The 17,925-nt window shown below is 49.6% G+C and overlaps 1 protein-coding gene across 5 annotated transcripts in view; it reads right to left on the bottom strand.

The window, feature by feature from the left end:
• Positions 1-251: 251 nt before the first annotated feature.
• The window catches only part of TANGO2 (transport and golgi organization 2 homolog), a 39,497-nt gene continuing 21,823 nt past the window's right edge, over positions 252-17,925 (bottom strand). For 4 of the 5 annotated variants that reach the window (XM_037495770.1, XM_037495772.1, XM_037495774.2 and 1 more), the window contains 6 exons: positions 14,878-14,997; positions 13,951-14,065; positions 10,252-10,322; positions 5,846-5,999; positions 4,509-4,613; positions 252-2,399 (listed from right to left, as the gene is read on the bottom strand). In XM_037495770.1, coding sequence (XP_037351667.1) covers positions 2,279-2,399; positions 4,509-4,613; positions 5,846-5,999; positions 10,252-10,322; positions 13,951-14,065; positions 14,878-14,997 — 686 coding nt within the window. In that variant the 3' untranslated portion in view covers positions 252-2,278. Of the gene's footprint in view, positions 2,400-4,508; positions 4,614-5,845; positions 6,000-10,251; positions 10,323-13,950; positions 14,066-14,877; positions 14,998-17,925 lie in introns of those variants that run through there. The other variant, XM_037495777.2, reaches the window with a different exon arrangement.

The raw sequence follows: 17,925 nt of genomic DNA, 5'->3' as shown, positions 1-17,925 counted from the left end.
TTTGTTTTGTTTGTTATACATGCACTGGATACAGTCAGAAGCGCGGGAGGGTGAGAGAATTCACCAGAGCCAGAGCGGGGAGCAGAGCAGGCAGAAGGACCGAAGTACACTGCCGAGGGGAGCTGCGGGCGGCAGGAGAGGTCTGCGCGCCGTGTGGGACCCTCCTCTGGTGGCCGGGGAGCAGCCGGGGATTGAACCGGCGCCGCAGAGGCCGCGGGCAGCTTCACAACCCAGCGCTCAACTGCTGCGCCACCGAGGAGGCCCCTGGAAATGGTTACTTTATAAATGGGATAACTTTCGAAAACTTCAAGGGCCTGCAGGATGTGAGGAATTCTTTCGCAGAGGGGACATGGAGTGCAAAGGCCCTTTAAGCAGGAGCCTTGTCCATAAGTAGTGGCAGGGGCATAGGCAATTGACGTGGCAAGATTGCCAGGCACCAGGTGAGCCCAGCATGGGAGGACCATGGGTTTACAGGGGAGGCACCCTGAGGTTCATCACCCTGCAAGGCCCCACCCTACACACCAGAGGTCCAAGGGACTGTTAGTGTCTCAAGTTTCAGTTTCCTCATCTGTAACAGACAGTCACAGTTGCATTAGTATACGAAGGCTGCCATAATAAAAGTACCACAAGTGAGTGCCTGCTGGGTAAGGAGTGGTGGTTTAGTTTTTAACATTAAATGATACCCCAGTATCTTCCTTTTGGGTATAGAAAAGATGATCTTGTTGGTGCTGATCAGAAGTTTTCATACTGACCAGCTAAGACTGACTACATTCATTGGGGAAGGTTGAAAATTTATTATGGTTCTAGAGGCCAGAAGCCCAAAATCAAGGTCATGCTCCCTCTGAAAGTGCCAGGGAAGGGTTTGTTCCAGCTTTTCTCCCAGATTATGGTATTTCTTTGGCAATGGCAGCAGAGCTCCAGTCTTCATAGGGAACTCTCCCCATGTATGTCTGTCTCTGTGTCAATATTTCCCCTTTTTATCCAATACAATACCAGCTATATTGGAATAATGACCCCATTTTATCTTGATTACCTCAGTAAAGACCCAAATAAGGTATTAGGGGCTAGGATGCTAACCTGTTTTGGGGGGAGGGGGGCAACAACTTAACCCATACCAACAGAATCTACATCTTAAACTGCCCCTTCTTTGGGGAGCCCAGGACATTGGAAAGCCTGGGGTTGGATAAGGGCAGAGAGCATCTGAGACTAGTGCTGGTGAAACTTTCCCTGGGCTGTTTCCATCCTGGAGCAGAGGTAAACATTTTGAGAGGTTCTTTAGATTGCTTTGCACCAGGCCCAGTGGTACCCCATGAGGATGGACATGCCTGGCCAGTTGAATGCCAGCACAGGACACTGTCACTTGTGGGGCAGCCCACTGAGACAAAAGAGCAGTAGTCCAAAGTGTAGGCCTGACTACAGTGCTCCCGAGGGGGCTCCTCATGGGACTCAGATGAATCCCTGGCTCCTTCACCAAGCTCAGGAGCCCCTGTAATTGGCACCTAGCTTGTCCCGTGCACACAGGCTCTCTGGTACAGCCTCTGCCCAAGGACAGACAGACAGACAGGTTCATGGACCCTCAGGCTTCCATTATGGCACTGAGGCTGCCATGAGCAAAAGGAAAAAGTAGAAAGAGCCTGTACTGGTGGTTGTGCCTCATCAGGTGACCCTGAAGGCCTGGAGAGCAATCCTCACCAGCCATGTGCACACATTGCCAATTGGCCTGCCACACAAGTTACTGACTCACCACAATCTTGGAAGTTTTATTATCAGTGTCTCACATTCAAGTACAGATTTCAATGAAATTTGATTCCCCAAGAAGAGAAATGACAGGAACTGATTGTGTCCCCTTGCTGAAATGGCCTACTCAGCACCCATGACTTCCAATGAATGGGCACAGGTCTACCAAGTGCCCAGCATACATAAGACCACTCATATGTGTGGAACACACACACACACACACACAGTGCCCCCAAGCACAAAGGACCATCCAGTGCACAAAATCTTCCCCCAACACACACACACACAAACTACTGAATCCATCAACCAGGCTTTGCTCCTGAGAGTAGGTTTTACTCCAGTCTAACTCATGCCTCTTTCCAAATGTGGCTGTGGAGCTCTGTCATCCTCCACTGATAAAAGGGCAAACCCTAACATGGAACATAGATGACACACAAATAAGAGGGCCCTGATTCTAGGGGCCACCGGCAGAGTCACATGTGACTGTGAAAGGTTTCCATTTGCACAGGCCCTTGAGGCGGGCATTCCCCAAGGGGGAGAGTTAGCTCTGCAGTCTAAATTCATGAGTTCTGGTCTCCCAGCAGAAGGGATCCTTATCCAGCATGCTGCGCTCTGTGAAGGTCACGTGCCCATCTGCGTCCACGAGGATGACTGTGTTGGTTCTGAAAGAGAATATGGGGCTCGTGTTCAGCCTGCTGTCCTCAGTCCTCTGCCCACCTTTCACAGTCCCAGCTGGGATTATATCTGAGGCACGAGGCACAAGCTCACCACTGCTGGAGTCTGTATTAGACACAGCCTGGCCTTTGGTCACTAGTCATGAATGAGCAACCTCAGTCTTGGGGAGTGAAGGGGCCTATCAGGGGAATCTAAGTACAGATCTAGTGGAGACTGGGGCTCCCCTATCAGCCCTGTAGGCCCATGTCCTGTGAATCTAGCCAGAACACACTCTGAGGTGTAAGCCCCAACTACCCACCACTCTCAAAAGGAAGGCCCTAGGCTTACCAGGCACTTTCCCATTCAGAACTCCCTAGGGCTTCTGGGCAACACAACACTAAGCTGTACTGGATTCTTCTAAGATGTCAAACTTTCAACTGCTTGGGGACCAGGCCTCCTTCACCTGAAATGCTCCCTTCTGTCCCCCTTCCTTACCGTCTTGTCCCAAATGCTCAGTGTACCTTCTCCCCTCTAACCCTCCCCACAGCAGTGTGTCCTCACTTCATTATTGCCTGTCTCCCTACCTCCCACCCCTGCCATGACCCCCAGGGGCAGGCACCAGTCCCTAAGCAGCCCAACGAAGGCTGATACCCAGGGTGGGCATGTCCATATTCAAGACTGAGGGTTCCTGTTGGCCCCAGCAACCACATGTACACCTCTCCCTCCCCCAGGAGTAGGCCGGGTACTGCCACATGCACATGAGCACACTGAGCATACAATTTAGTCACAGAAATAAGCCTATGACAGAGGAGAGGCTGGAGGGAAATGATGTCTCTGTGCCTACTAAGGGAATGGCCGATCCAGGTACAAAGGTCACTCTTCAGGGGAACCTCCCTTGGGACCTGGAGCATCAATGCCTGGCATTAACACTACATGACACTTGACCATCATGTCTGCCCCCCAGCTGTCATTTCCCAGGCGTGGGGAGTGGAAGACTCAGGACTGCTGCCCTCTCGGTCAACTGAAGGTTGGTCTCCAAACCTTCACGTCTGTCCCCTGTACAATGTTCTCAGACTCAGCAGAGACATGACCATGTCACCATGGCAGTCACCTCACAGTTGCCTGGGGGAGCCACCTCTTCCCCTGCATGGAGACATTAACAACTTAACCTTTCCCACCTGTGGGGATAAAAGGGGCCTTACTCACCCAATCTCATTGGACCTAAACCTGAAAAGCAGGTGTATATGTGATATCACCCTGACACCAGTTGGCTTGATATCACCAGGCCCAAGTCCTTAGTGGCTATGGCAACCTGAGGACAGGTCCCATCCATCATAGTCACTGCAGATCCCCAGTCCAGCACAAGGCTAGCACTCACAGAGTCCATAACAAGCCAGTATAGCCAAGTCTCAGTAGAGATGTCTATGCCTATAGCAATGCTCCACCTCCAGGCAAGACAGGCTAGGCATGCAGCACTCTAGGAGCATCAGTCTGTCTAGCAGCCTTCCCTCCAAGCCATCTCCAAGTGCAGTATGTGGGTCCTCAGATGGGCCAGTCAGTACTCCCAGTCCACACAGCCAGGAAAAGGGGAGACAAGGAAGGAACTTGCCTGGAAAGCATAAAGCCAGGGCTCTCTTCCCCAAATATCCTCACCTTTAGGCCAAGACCAATGGTTACCCTTTTCCGGGGTGAGGTGACATCCCTGGTATGAGATGATCTAATCCTGGCCTGGTCACACAGAGGACATAACAGGCCAGGGACACAGGTGAGTGAGGGGAAGAGGCAAGCAGTGATCTTTGGGCTCACAGGGATTTGCTGACATGAGCATGCTCGATGCCAATCCAACCCCTTGTGACTGTGTTGGGTCTAAGAGGCCCTCCTGACCCCCCTAGAAAGCAACAGCTGCCACAAGGGCCTTGTGTCTGGCCTGCAACACCCTTGGGAGCCAATAGTCCTTTTGTATATGACCATTAACTGTGGCATCTGCTCACCCCACAGTCCCTGAGCTGAAATGGTAGCCACTTCTGGACAAGGAAGAGACTCTGGGATCCAAGGAGTGCAGGGAACCCCAGGTTCCTCATGGAATAGGCCCGGATGTGCCCGGTAATCCTCCGTACCTGGTGCCGTAGTCTGGGCATCGCACACACACAGCTGCATACTTGCTCAGAATGGGCTTCACATACTCCCTTCCCTGGGACTCGATGGCTGGGTCTGGCAACTGCCTGAAAGGACAGAATAGGGGTCCATGCCAGCTTCCTTGCTAGCTACCCATACCCCAGCCTGCCTGCCTGCCTGTTATCCTTGATGCCCTGTAGTACCTGAAGAGCTACCAGCCTCTAGAAGAACAAGTTTTCTTCCATGCACTTTCCTGTTTATAGCCTAAAATCTCCATCAAGCCTTTCATTTAGGACTAACTGCAAGACCACTTACCCCAACCCACTCACCAGGAGCTTTCCCCCAGGACCTAGGACCCTAGTGACATGAGCACCAGTAAGCTGGGCACTGGGGAAGACTCTGCTGGGTGAGAAAAAGCCCAGGGCCCCCAGGGGAAGGAGAGAAGCCCTCTTTCTTGGTGAGACTCTCTTGGTGAGAGCTTGCCCACCCTCCCCTTGGTGAGAACTGAATGGGTATGGGTGCTGTGGGCATTAGCTTGGTTAATGGATGTGATTACCTAACCACATACTTGCCTCAAGAGGTCCCCTCTGGGCATCTGTGGGCCAGTACCAGGGCCACAACCATCAATAACAATAGCCTAGGACCCAGTCATGGGTCTGCAGGGATGAAAGACAATGCATGTGAGCTCAGCAGGCAGGCCTAGGCAGGGATCCCCAGGTGCCATGCTTCAGAGAGGAGAGCAACAGAGATCCAGTAATAGGTAGGGTCTCAGGCGAGAGAAGAGGGAGATAGGCCATAGGGGGCTCCTGCAAGAGGCCACTGGGCTATCAGGGCAGACAGTGAGTGGCTTGGCTAAGGTAGAGGGGGGGTATGGGCTGCATCACTATGTGAGAGGAAGACCAAAATAACCTGAAAATATTTGGTATCCCTGGTGTAGATGCCCATGTAGAAGTCACCTGAGATGCCTCAAGGCCTGTGAAAGAGGAAGCCAGGTCTGTGGCTTCTTCCCCCCCGGGCAAGTCCTGGGACAGGTGTTCCAAGGCTACTGGCAGAACAGCATGTGTAAAAGACAGTCAAGCCCTGACTGCTCACTTCTGTGATTTTCTAACCACCTGGAATCTTCTGAAATCTTCCACTGGCCCTCTGTGTGTCTCCAGTTTCTTTGAGCCCCATGCAAACCATCCACATCAGACCTCTAAGGCTGGTGGGACAGCTGTTGGGGGAAGGAGGTGATCGGTGGGGAGGAGACAGAGAACATCTCTTAGGGCATCGCAGGGCAGCAGAGCCTCTCTCCCTGTGTGCCCCAGGGTTGGAGAGGTGGAGGGACCGGCCAACTCACGCCTCCTCGTTGTTGAGCACATCCAGGAGCTGGGCAACAAGAGCATCCTTGGGAACTGCCTCGCTCCGCTCCACTACCTCCAGGAAAAGCTGCTTCCCAAAGCACAGCTTCCTCCAGGGGGTCTCCAGCAGTGCATTGCTCAGCCCATAGGTCCCTGTAAGGAAGGGGTCAGAATAGGCAGTCCACTGTCTGACTGAGGGTAAACTCCCAATCACCCAGCAACATGCAAGGTGGTAGGGACATGGCTGAGACTGAGGTCAGGACACCCCATGATCTGGCACCTTCTCTGTAGGCATTCCTAACCCATCTGCATGGCAAGACAATACAATGAGGAGAGACCACAGGAATCCATAAAAGGCATATATGCCAGGTGGCCTTGATGGGCAGGATAATAAAGAATAAATGACCTGAATTCCACTGGGTGAAGAAAAGGGGGAAACTTGCAAGGGAATCATCTCCTCATCTCAATCCTATCCCTAAGTAGGAAATAGCTGCAAGGTGGAAGTCCACCTGAGAAGATGAAGGTTGGGAAAATCAGCAAGCTAAGGCCAGGGGATGCCCACCTTCTATAGGTCAGCAGTCTGGGAGCCTGCCAACATGGGTTAGTCCCACATAGTGGTACCGGCAGGGCCTGCACACATGCCAGGATCCAGGATAGGGGAGCCATGGGGCTTTAGGGCTAGTTTCTCAGAACAAAGTTACAGAGGGTAACAGAAGGCCAAAAAAAAAAAAAAAAAGAAAGAAAGAAAGAAAGAAAAAGAAGGAGAGGCATGAACTACGGGTGGAAAGGCCCCTCTGAGCCTCTTAAGGGGCTCAGCAGTGACAGGTAAGTCTGGAGTCATGTACACTGAAAGATGCACTGATTCTTACCATCCTCTGATGCTGCCAGACTTTTGGGGGATCTTGACCAAGTCTGATGTGATGCCAGTCACTTATAGGAAGACAGCTCAGGCACCACCAGGCACCCATGGCACTGCCACCAGCCTCAAATATCATGATGGGTATGGATGTGGAGAAGTTAGAACCAACTAGAGTGTCGTGGGAACGCAGTGAGGAACATGACAGTGGTGGAGCAGGTTTGTATGGCAAAACTCTGCTACTTGAGCATAAGTTCTTGTGCCATTTATTGAAAGCATACAGGCTACTAAAAGCTGATCATGTGACAATGGTATAAGGAATAAAGTCTGGAGGGTGGGATTGGAATGAGGGACAAAATCTTACGAGGAACAGAGAAGGCGACATCATGACCATATGTCAAGAGACACTTGCATATGTGCTGATGTTACCACAGGCAGAGTTATCCTGAGACCACCATGGAGATAGTCATGTAATCAGGTCAAAGGAGGCCCACGACATTCTAGTTGGTTCTAATTTCTCCACATCCATACCCATCGTGATATTTGAGGCTGGTGGCAGTGCCGTGGGTGCCTGGTGGTGCCTGAACTGTCTTCCTATAAGTGACTGGCATCACATCAGACTTGGTCAAGATCTCCCAAAAGACTGCAACGCAATATGGGCTACACTCAGTAGGTATTCAAGTATGGATGCTGTGTTGTGATTTGCAGATAGCAAATAGGTCACAGTTTTCCACGAGTGATCAGCTCATAGGAACCCACACTACAGCAGTGGAAAAGACGTAGTAGCCTCACGCAAATGACGGAGGTGGACCCTTACCTCATACCACACACAGGAATCAATTCAAAATGTCCCCAAGACCTAAACATGAGAGCTAAAGCCTTAAAATTCCTAAAGGAATTTTAAAATTCCTAAAAACTACACAACCTTAGATTAGGCAATGAATTCTTATCTTGAACTTCATCAAAATTTAAAACACTGTTGGGCCTCCCCGGTGGCGCAGCAGTTGAGCGCTGGGTTGCGAAGCTGCCCGCAGTCTCTGCAGCGCCAGTTCGATCCCCGGCTGCTCCCCGGCCACTGGAGGAGGGTCCCACACGGCGCGCAGACCTCCCCTGCCGCCTGCTGCTCCCCTCAGCAGTGTACTTGGTCACTCTGCCTGTTCTACTCTCCACTCTGGCTCTGGTGAATTCTCTCACCCTCCCGCGCTTCTGACTGTACCCGGTACATGTATAACCAAACAAACAAATAAATAAAGCATGCCTCTATAAAAACAAAAAACAAAAAACAAAAAACACTGTGCTTCAAAACATACCAAGAAGAAAGACAACCCACGAAAAGGGAGATAATTTTATTCAAATTATAAATCTGATAAGGGACTTGTAACTAAACTATATGAAGATATTCTACAAGTCAATAATAAGACATAAAACAACCAATTTTAAAATGGGCAAAGGATTTGAAAAGATACATCTCCAAAGAACACATACAAATGGTGAATAAACACCCCCAAAAGTGCTCAATGTGACTGGCCATCAAGGAAATATATATTAAAACCACAAGATACTGGGCCTCCCTGGTGGCACAGCAGATTGAGTGCAGCACTGTGAAGCTGTCCACAGTCTCTGCAGCGCCGGTTCGATTCCTAGCCAGCCAGGGAGATTCCCACATGGTGAGGCAGACCTCTCCTGTCTTGCCTGATGTTCCCTTCAGTAGCGTACTTCGGTCCTTCTGCCTGTTCTGCTCCCTGCTCTGTCTCTGGTGAACTCCCTCACCGGCCCAGGCCTCTGGCCTGTACCCCAGCTCTTGTATAAATAAATAAATCTTAAAAAAAAAAAAAAAAAAAAGCTGCAGGCCTCCCCTGGTGGCGCAGCGGTTGAGTGCTGGGCTGAGAGGCTGCCCACAGCCTCTGCAGCGCAGGTTCGATCCCCAGCCACGGGCGAGGGTCTCACATGGCGCGACAGACCTCTCCTGCTGTGTCCGCTTCTCCCCTAAGCAGTGTATTTCATCACTCTGCCTGTTCTGTTCCCCTCTCTGGCTCTGGTGAATTCTCTCACCCTCCCGTGCTTCTGATTGTACCCAGTGCTTGTATAAATAAATAAATAAATAAATAAATCTAAAAACAAGGTAAAAAAAAAAAGCTGCCAAAAAAAAAAACAAAAAACAAAACAACCACAAGATACTACTAGGATGGCCCTAATAAAACAGACAATAACAAATGTTGGTGAGAATGTGGAGAAATTAGAACCTCATACCCTGCTGATAGAGATGTAAAATTGTACAGTTGTTTTGGAAAACATTTTGGCAGTTCCTCAGCAGGTTAATCAGTTACCTTATGATCCAGCAAGTCCACTCCTATGTATAAACACAAAGAGATGAAAACATGCATCCACACAAAAATCTGCAATAGATTTTCTGTGTGGGAGGGGTGTGTTTTTTTTTTTTTTAACAATTTAAATAGACAGGTTTATTAGGAAAAGGAAAAGAAAGAACTGAATGAATTTTCAGAGCAGCACCATCCACAAAAACCAAAATGAAGAAACAACTCAAGTAACCATCAATGGATGACTGAAGTAACAAACACTACAACATCCAGGGCCTCCTGAGTGGTGCAGGCGGTTGAGAGCAGCTCTGTGAAGTTGTCTGCAGCCTCTGCAGTGCCAGTTTGATCCCCACCGGCCGTGGAGATACCCACATGGCGAGCAGACCCCTCCTGTCTCACCTGCTGTTCGCCTCAGCAGTGTACGTCAGTCAGTCTGTCTGTTCTGTTCCCCACTCTGTCTCTGGTGGATCCTCCCACCCCCCGCGCCTCTGGCCTGTACCCCAGTTCTTGTATGCATAAATAAATAAATCTTTAAAAAAAAAAAAAATTTCTCCTGAACAATTTAACAGAAAACAAGCATTACTAGCCAGGTGCTCTTAAGTACTAAGAATCCAGCTGCTTCCACAAGGGCTAATGCATAGAATAGGGGGTGGGGATGGGATTCTCTGCATTCTTCTATGCGTTCATTTTCTTTTTTTTTTTTTTTTTTTTTTAATAGAGGCATGCTTTATTTATTTGTTTGCTGGTTTGTTTGTTTGTTTTGTTTATACATGCACTGGGTACAGTCAGAAGCGCGGGAGGGCGAGAGAATTCACCAGAGCCAGAGCGGGGAGCAGAGCAGGCAGAAGGACCGAAGCACACTGCTGAGGGGAGCAGCGGGCGGCAGGAGAGGTCTGCGCGCCATGTGGGACCCTCCTCTGGTGGCCGGGGAGCAGCCGGGGATCGAACCGGCGCCGCAGAGGCCGCGCGCAGCTTCGCAACCCAGCGCTCAACCGCTGCGCCACCGGGGAGGCCCAATGCGTTCATTTTCTAACACTCTCCAGATGGCAATGAGCTCACCCCTAGGGAAAGGTGGCATAAGTTGTGGGCAGTTTGACATGTGGACCTGGTAAAGCCACAAGCCAGTACAGGCCATAAAGAGAAATAAAAAAGTAACTGTATCTCTGAAAAGTACAGAGGTGTTCCCATAGGATCACCCAAACCTAGTCATTACCCACCAGGGCAGGCTCACCTGGTGCCAGGACAACAGGCTCTGGCTCCCCACGGTTTCCATAGTAGCAAACCACATCTCCCTTCGTTGTACTGTGGATGGAGAGGAGAGAGGATCAGACCAGAGCCACTGGGTGTCCTGCCCCCACACTGCCTGGCAATCTCCACAGCCTCATGCCCAGCAGGGGCCCAGGCACGTGGCCAGGGCAGGGACAAGTCAGGGATACAGGCCTATAGGGACCTTATAGGCAGGGTCACCAACACCCCTAGGAACCAGCAGGGTCACCAACACCCCTAGGAACCAGCAGGGTCACCAACACCCACAGGAACCAGCAGTCTGGGAGTAATATCTGAAATATCCTCCTGCCTCCCCCACAGAGGGCTGAGCCTCATACTCATGAATGCTGATCCCTCCAAAGGCCATGGTCGTTCCCCTGCAGCTCATCTGTGAGCTCCTCCATTTGGGACAGGTACCCTGGGGTGACAAAGACTTCTCAACAAAGCACTAAGGACCACATTTTTCCTCTTTTATAGACTGGGTATATATATATATATTTTTAAATACCTTAAAATGGCCTGGGTGAAGATGTTCAATTCCTAAATACAAGAGTAAATTCTTCTGCTAAAACTTGGAATGCCTCTCTCTACTGCAAAGTAAAGAGGGACTTCCTGGTCTATGAACCACCTTCTGGGTGTTGTGCTGAACACAGAGCTGTGCCTTGGATGCACAAATGTAGAGAAAGGGCTGGACAGTAGGTTTTGAGGGAGCTACTCACCATGCCCACCCTGGCCTGTTCCTCCTGCTCAATGCCACCCAGCAGGCAGAACTCCAGACCCCCACACACCTTCACATTCTGTTCACATTCTTCCTCACCACAGCCCTTGGCTCCCTTCTTAAGACATTTACTAATGACCGCAGAGATTTTGTTTGCAGACAAAAAGTTGGAAAGCATAAGGACCTTCAGGATTGGACCCTTACTCCCACTACACCTGCTTGAGTGGAAGGAGGCCTAACCCAGAGACTGGCCATGGTGGGGATAAGTCTCTCTTCTTGCCTTAACATCCTCCTGGGGCCAACCACAGGCTGCTTTCTGCCCTCTGACTGCCTCTGCCTTCTGGCCTCAGCCCTGGGCACCAGCTGCCACCTGGCCCTCAGGACACTCCTATCAGTTCCATCTGTCCCTCAGGCATAACCCAGTAGGCTCTCCTGGCCTCCACCTGCTTCCATGGTCTATGTTCAGGGAGGCAGGCCATGACACTGTAGTCCTGGGAGCCAGGAAAGCTGCTCAAGCTTCAAGGGACACACCCCTCTGGCCCTGCACTAGAGGGAGTCACCTGCTTTTGGATGAGTCCACTCAGAGCACAGTGCTCTTATTACCCAGCCACTTGATAAGGCTGCCAGGCACTAAGTCCTGCCAAGGATAGGGACCATTCTCCCAGGTCAGGTCAGACATAGACAGAACTACTGACAGCCAAAGTGAGTCCTAAGCTGGAGGGAGCAGCGAGGGCGCAGGGACCCCCAACCCCCCAAATGGAGCCATCCAAATTTGAGCAGTCAAGGTGGAAGGAGAGTTTTCAGGGCAGCAAGTACCTGGTTGAGCACCAGCCCACATTCCCAGTCCTGCTTACGGGACACCCCACCCTCTGGAAAAAAGCATCTATCTGCAAGGCAGTGCCAGGCCAACCACACCACACACAGTGGACACTCAGCACAATGAACCTGCAGGTTCAAACAGGCTCACCACTGACCAAACACCAAGGGCATCCACCAGCTTCTGGGACATTAAAGGGGGAAGGGTGCCAGCAGTAGACAGCAGAGGACAGATGGAAGGGAGCATTGGATGCTCACTGCATTGGAGGGCAGTTCCTGGTGACCACATCTCTAATGCATTTCATCCAGGCCACTCTGGTTAGGCTGATCAGGGTTGCTCTCACCAAAGCCTGAATCCACCAAGGTACAAGGACTGTGCTGAGAAACCTTGGGTATTAGAGGGGTGGACACCCAGCAAGGACCTCCCACGTGAGCCTCCCTTTACACCACTGCTATTCCCTCCCCTGTGCATGTTCTGCCATATACAATAGCATTCTCTCACTTGTTTGCACACTTGTAGTTGAGCCTTGGCAGCTGCCCACACCCTGCCCCTTTTCACCAGCATCTGACTGGTGACCCTGGTACAGGATCTGGCGTCCCACTCAGGGGACAAGGGTTCCTCATGACTCCCACTAATCTGCATTGTGCACCAAATATCATTTCACCTGGGGGCTAAATATCTACCAAAGGAGGCAGGTCACACCAATGCCACAGGTAGCACCTGCTCCTCAGATGGCACTAAGGAAATGGCAGCAAATGACAGGCCCAGGGTTAAAGGTAGTCTGTGTATTTGGTGCCTGAGTTGGTGCTGGGCATGGCCAGGGTCCAGGTCTGGGAGCCACAGAAATAAACAAACTCTTGGGCCTCCCCGGTGGCGCAGCGGTTGAGCGCTGGGTTGCAAAGCTGCCCGCTGCCTCTGCAGCACTGGTTCGATCCCCAGCTGCTCCCCGGCCACCGGAGGAGGGTCCCACATGGCACGCAGACCTCTCCTGCCGCCCGCTGCTCCCCTCAGCAGTGTACTTCGGTCCTTCTGCCTGCTCTGCTCCCTGCTCTGGCTCTGGTGAATTCTCTCACCCTCCCGCGCTTCTGACTGTGCCCAGTGCTTGTATAAATAAATAAATTAATCTTTAAAAAAAAGAGAAATAAACAAACTCTCAGAAGCCAGGTCATGGCCTGATGGTGGCCAGCCAGTGCCTGGTACCTGCACTTCAGATGGAAATGCAGATACCATAGGCAGGTGTCTAGGGCACCAAGCCAACAGCAACTCCTTACCTGGTCCCTGATTGGTGGGAGGCAGTGGCTGTCTTTAGGGGCATCCATGAGCCCAGTCAGGTACCCACGGCTGTGCCACAGGACCCAGCCCTTCCTCACACCAGCAGGGACCCTGGTCAGGCCACCTGCCTATCTAAGCTCAGCAGTGTCAGGCACATACACGGTGGCAGTCAGGACCTGCTGAGAGCAGCACTGAGGCTCTGCATGCACCCCCACAGCCATCCAGTTATAGCCATCAGCCCCTTCTGCATCTGTGTGCCCCAGGTAGGCCTGGCAATGTTTCAGCTGCATTTTCCACAAGACTCAGGTCCCCTGCGAAGTCCTAATATCACAGTCAGCCTCACAGCCAGCACAGGTACCCCTGGAGCTCCAAGCCCAGCACTTGCCTGGGGGGACCTACTTCTTCAGTCGTAAGGGCAGTACACTCCAGCCCTCTCCTTTTTGCAGAGGGGCAATTAGGCTTCCACATTCACTGGTGAGGGCCATGGGTCACTTGCATGGTTTTGCTGCCCTTGACAACTCCAGACAGGCATTAGGGACCATCTGCTCCTCAGCCACAAACATTGCAAGGAGATATGGGAGCTGAGAGATTAGCATAGGTTAAGGGTACCAGATACCAGCAGAGTGCCCTCTGCAGTCATGCCCCCAGCTCTCATTGTCCTAGGAAGCCCCCAAATCTGCTCTCCAAGTCCCCACAATAGTGGGTCCGGGAGGGTTTCAGTCCTCTGGATGCTCACCAAACCCATCCAGAGGGATGTCCCTGGAGAGGCCATCACGATGTCAAAGAGTAGTGTGGCAAGAGCCCCACTTCCTACCAAGCCCATAACTCTAGCCCACGGTGATACCCTGTACACCCACCTCAAGTCGGCTGCTATGAGGTTGAAGCCATTATATAGGTGGCCCTCTGTGGAGACCTTCTTCAGGTAGGACAAGCTATCCACATCGGTGGTCAGAAAGTGGGCCACAAGTTCACCTGCGGGTAGGGGATACACACCCATAGCTGAGGTAGCAGGGCTGAGTCCTCCTCTCTACAGAGACTAGGAGGCCCTCCTGGGCTGGCCCCCTCCCATGTTGGTCATACTTCATTAACCTAGCAGCCAAGGAGGATGGCATTTAGAACTCTGTTTTCCATTTTTTTAAACTCCAAATTTGTGAATCATTTTTAATAGCTCTTTTTTTTTTTTTATAACAAGAGTAAGCATTTCAGGACAGTTTATTGATAACGATCATTAACTGCTCAGTTGCTCTTAGTTGCCTGTTCTAAAACAAGTCTTTTTATTGAAACACAAACTTTTCTGTAATATTTATGGAATATAAAGTGACTTCAATTGTCTAACTTGTTTAGCATGGCACTGTTAGTGTTTATTAATAAAACATACATGGGTAATTAAAAAAGAGAAAGAGAATTCTGTATTTATTTATTTTTTTTTTAATTTTTTCCTCATTATACCCCATAGGTGAGCATGAAGGAAAAAAAAACTTCAATGGGGACAATGTGTGTCCTTGGAGCTGTCCTCCCTGGGCAGCTGATTGAGAAACATTGGATAGTTGGGAGGCAATGATACAACTATGAGGAGTGATACCTTGGCTAGTGGCAAGAGTAGAACATGCTCTCTGAGAGGGGCAAGCCCTGTCTGCACTAGTAGGTGCAGTTTAGGGCAGCCTGAGGGTGAATCCTACAGTGAAGTCAACCAGCAGGTGACAGAGCAGGAGCCAGTGACCACCCCCCCATACTTCCTCCCAGCCCCCACCTTCCTATAGCACTACCCCCCTCTTGGCCAGTACCTCGGCCCCTGGCTTCTCGGTCTAGCCTAGGCTGCAGGTAGTTGGTGAGTGCCGCCAGCTTCCCTCTTGTGCTGATGCCCAGCCAAGTGCCCCCTTCCTTGCCTTCTTCCATGTCAAGTCCTGCAGTAGACAGAAGTGTAACCATCAGTAGTGTCCAGCACGGTGGGTGCCAGCCAATCCTGAACCCACACCCTGGGAAGATGCCTGCTCAGCCCAACAGCCCTAGTTGTGCAGCAGGGACCCGAACTACAGGGTGAGGCAGCCCTTGGATACAGGAGCCCACAGATACCAGGGTGAAGTGGGCACCTGGCGTGGGCAGAACACATTCCAGTGCTTGAGCTGGCATTGGGCTAGGAGGAAGCACCTGCTCCATCACACTAGGAAAGGCACTAAGCCTCAATCCCAAGTCCTGCACCAGGTGCAGGAACACCACCTGTCCATCCCCAGGCAGGATGTGCGGGCCCTTGGGTGGCTTCATCACTAGGAAACCAGTGCATATCCAGGCCCTCCCACCTCTTGTTCACTCCCCCTATCCCCATAGCACAGACTCAGGCCATAGACTCCACACACTGCAGGGCCTCACCACAGTGTAAGAGAGCCTTCAAAGCTACATGAGAGCACCTTCTAGACTAGAGGGTCATTTTACTTGAAGACTGGGTTAAAAATGCCTGAGTCATTAAAAGTCGTTTTTATAGCAATAATAAATTACAGCAGTAAAAACAATAAAAGATGGCGCCTCCCTGGTGGCACAAGGAGTTAAGACGCAGAACTATGAAGCTATCCGTAGCCACTGCAGCACAAGTTTGATCCCCGGCCAGCCAGAGAGCTACCCACATGGCGCAGCAGACCCCTCCTGTCTCTCCTGCTGCTCCCCTCAGCAATGTATTTCAGTCAGTCTGCCTGTTCTATTCCCCACTCTCTCCGGTGAATCCTCTCACTCCCCACACCTCTAGTCTGTACCCCAGTTCTTATATACATAAATAAATAAATCTTTTTTTAAAAAAAGCAATAAAAGATGTACAGATTAAAAAGAAAAAAACAGTATTTGTAAATGACAAAATTATATGTAAAGAACATCCAAAAGGCGGCCTCCCTGGTGGATCAGTGGGTTGAACGCAGAGCTGTGAAGCTGTCTGCAGCCTTTGCAGCAATGGTTCAATTCCCAGCTGGCCAGGGAGAGTCCCACATGGCGCAGCAGACCTCTCCTGTTTCGCTGGCTGTTCCCCTCATCAGTGTATTTCAGTAAATCTGCCTTTTCTGCTCCCCACTCCTGTCTCTGGTGAATCCTCTCACCTCATGCACCTCTGATCTAGACCCCAGTTCTTGTATGCATAAGTAAATAAAAGCTTTTTTTACAAAAGGAAGAAAAATGTGTAATACCTAGACTCAAAAACCACAGAACAGTGCTGAGAGAAGCTATGTAAACCTGAAGGAAAGATATGCCCTGTTTGTTGACTGAAGATTCAACACTGTTAAGATATTTCACTCCAAATGACCAAAAGAATCAATACAGATTCAATCAAAAATCCCAGCATGTTTTTGTTTAATAGAAATTAACAAGTTGACTCTAAAATGTAATATGTACACATAATGAACTAAGATGGTTAAAGCAGTCCTGAGAAGGAATAAAGATGGAAGACTTACTCCTCCTGATTTAACAACTGCTAATGATAAAAAGCTGCATGAATTAAGAGAGTGTAGTTGTTGGCATCAAGACAGACAAACAGATCGATGGTAATAAAGCATCTAGAATAGACCCACATTTATATGTTCAACTGAATTTCAACCAAGTAATGCAACAGGCAAAAGAATATCCATCCAATAAATGATGCTAGAACAACTAGAAATATGGAGGAGGGGGGGATACAAATCTCAACCCCTACCTGGCACCATATACAAAAATTAATTTGAGGTAAATCATAGAGCTAAACATAAAACCCCAAATCAGGAGGTTTCTAGAAGCAAACAGAAGAAAATATATGTATGACCTTGGGGTAAAGTAGGCTCACACTTTATGGCTAAGATGCAGAAGGAACACACCATAAAATAAAGAGTAGCTAAACTATACTTTGTTAAAATAAAATAAAATAAAATATCCTGATATTTTATCATTAGGATATCATTAGGAAAGTAGGTAGGCAATACATTTATCCAACATACAACTCAAATCCAGACTTCATAAAAAACATATAAATCAACAATGAAAAGTGAACTGTATTTCTACACCTGACCAAGCAATAGTGTTCAGGCTTACCTCCTATACATAGCAACCAAAACTCCAGACAAAATACATGAAATAATGGATTTCAAGACACTGAGCCTCAGAAAACAAAGGGCAGTGATTGCTAGGAGACAGGAAAGAAATTGAGGTGGACCCTCATTTGATTGGAGTCTCTAGGATGCTATACAGGGAGGGGGCCTGGGCAGAGTCAGATAGATTTCCTGGCTGAGAAGGTGGGCTGAGAGTCTGGGGAGACCAGGCAGCCAGAATTCATGGGACAGAAGACCAAAGAACGGAGTCACAGAGACCCTGTACGTGTGTGAGAAGAATCAAACAGAAGGATCAGGGAAGACAGAGCTCACAAAGGGCGATCAGTGCTTATTCCCAGGACCTACCTGGTAGAATCTCAAAAGTCACGGCACTAGGAAGTGTAGACAGAAAGATCTTGCCTGAGTAGCAGAGAATACTTAGCCATATGCTGGTTACAGCTTCTGGCCTGCCCACCTAACAAGGCCTAAAAGGATAAAACTGATTCTGGATAAGTTAACTGTGTCCCAGAATAAAGCTCAAGAAAATTTATAGGTATACTAAAATATTCAGGCACAAACAAGATGAAAATCCACAAATATTTGACACCCAATCAAAAGTTACCATGTAAGCAAAGAAGCAGAAAAATACAGTCCTGTATTCACTAAGAGGAGTTCAATCAATCCATTAAAACTGATTTGCAACTGTTGCAGATATCAGAATTTGCAGGCAAGGTCAGTGAAACAGTTATTACAACTGTTTTATAGAGACAAGGATGATATAATTTTATATCATTTGAA

Source organism: Talpa occidentalis, unplaced genomic scaffold (genome assembly GCF_014898055.3).
Source record: "Talpa occidentalis isolate TD23 unplaced genomic scaffold, MPIMG_talOcc4v2.1 talOcc4.8, whole genome shotgun sequence".
In the NCBI taxonomy this organism is placed as follows: domain Eukaryota; kingdom Metazoa; phylum Chordata; class Mammalia; order Eulipotyphla; family Talpidae; genus Talpa; species Talpa occidentalis.
Note: the sequence above shows the minus strand (reverse complement) of the source record. Positions and strands in the feature narration are given on the sequence as shown.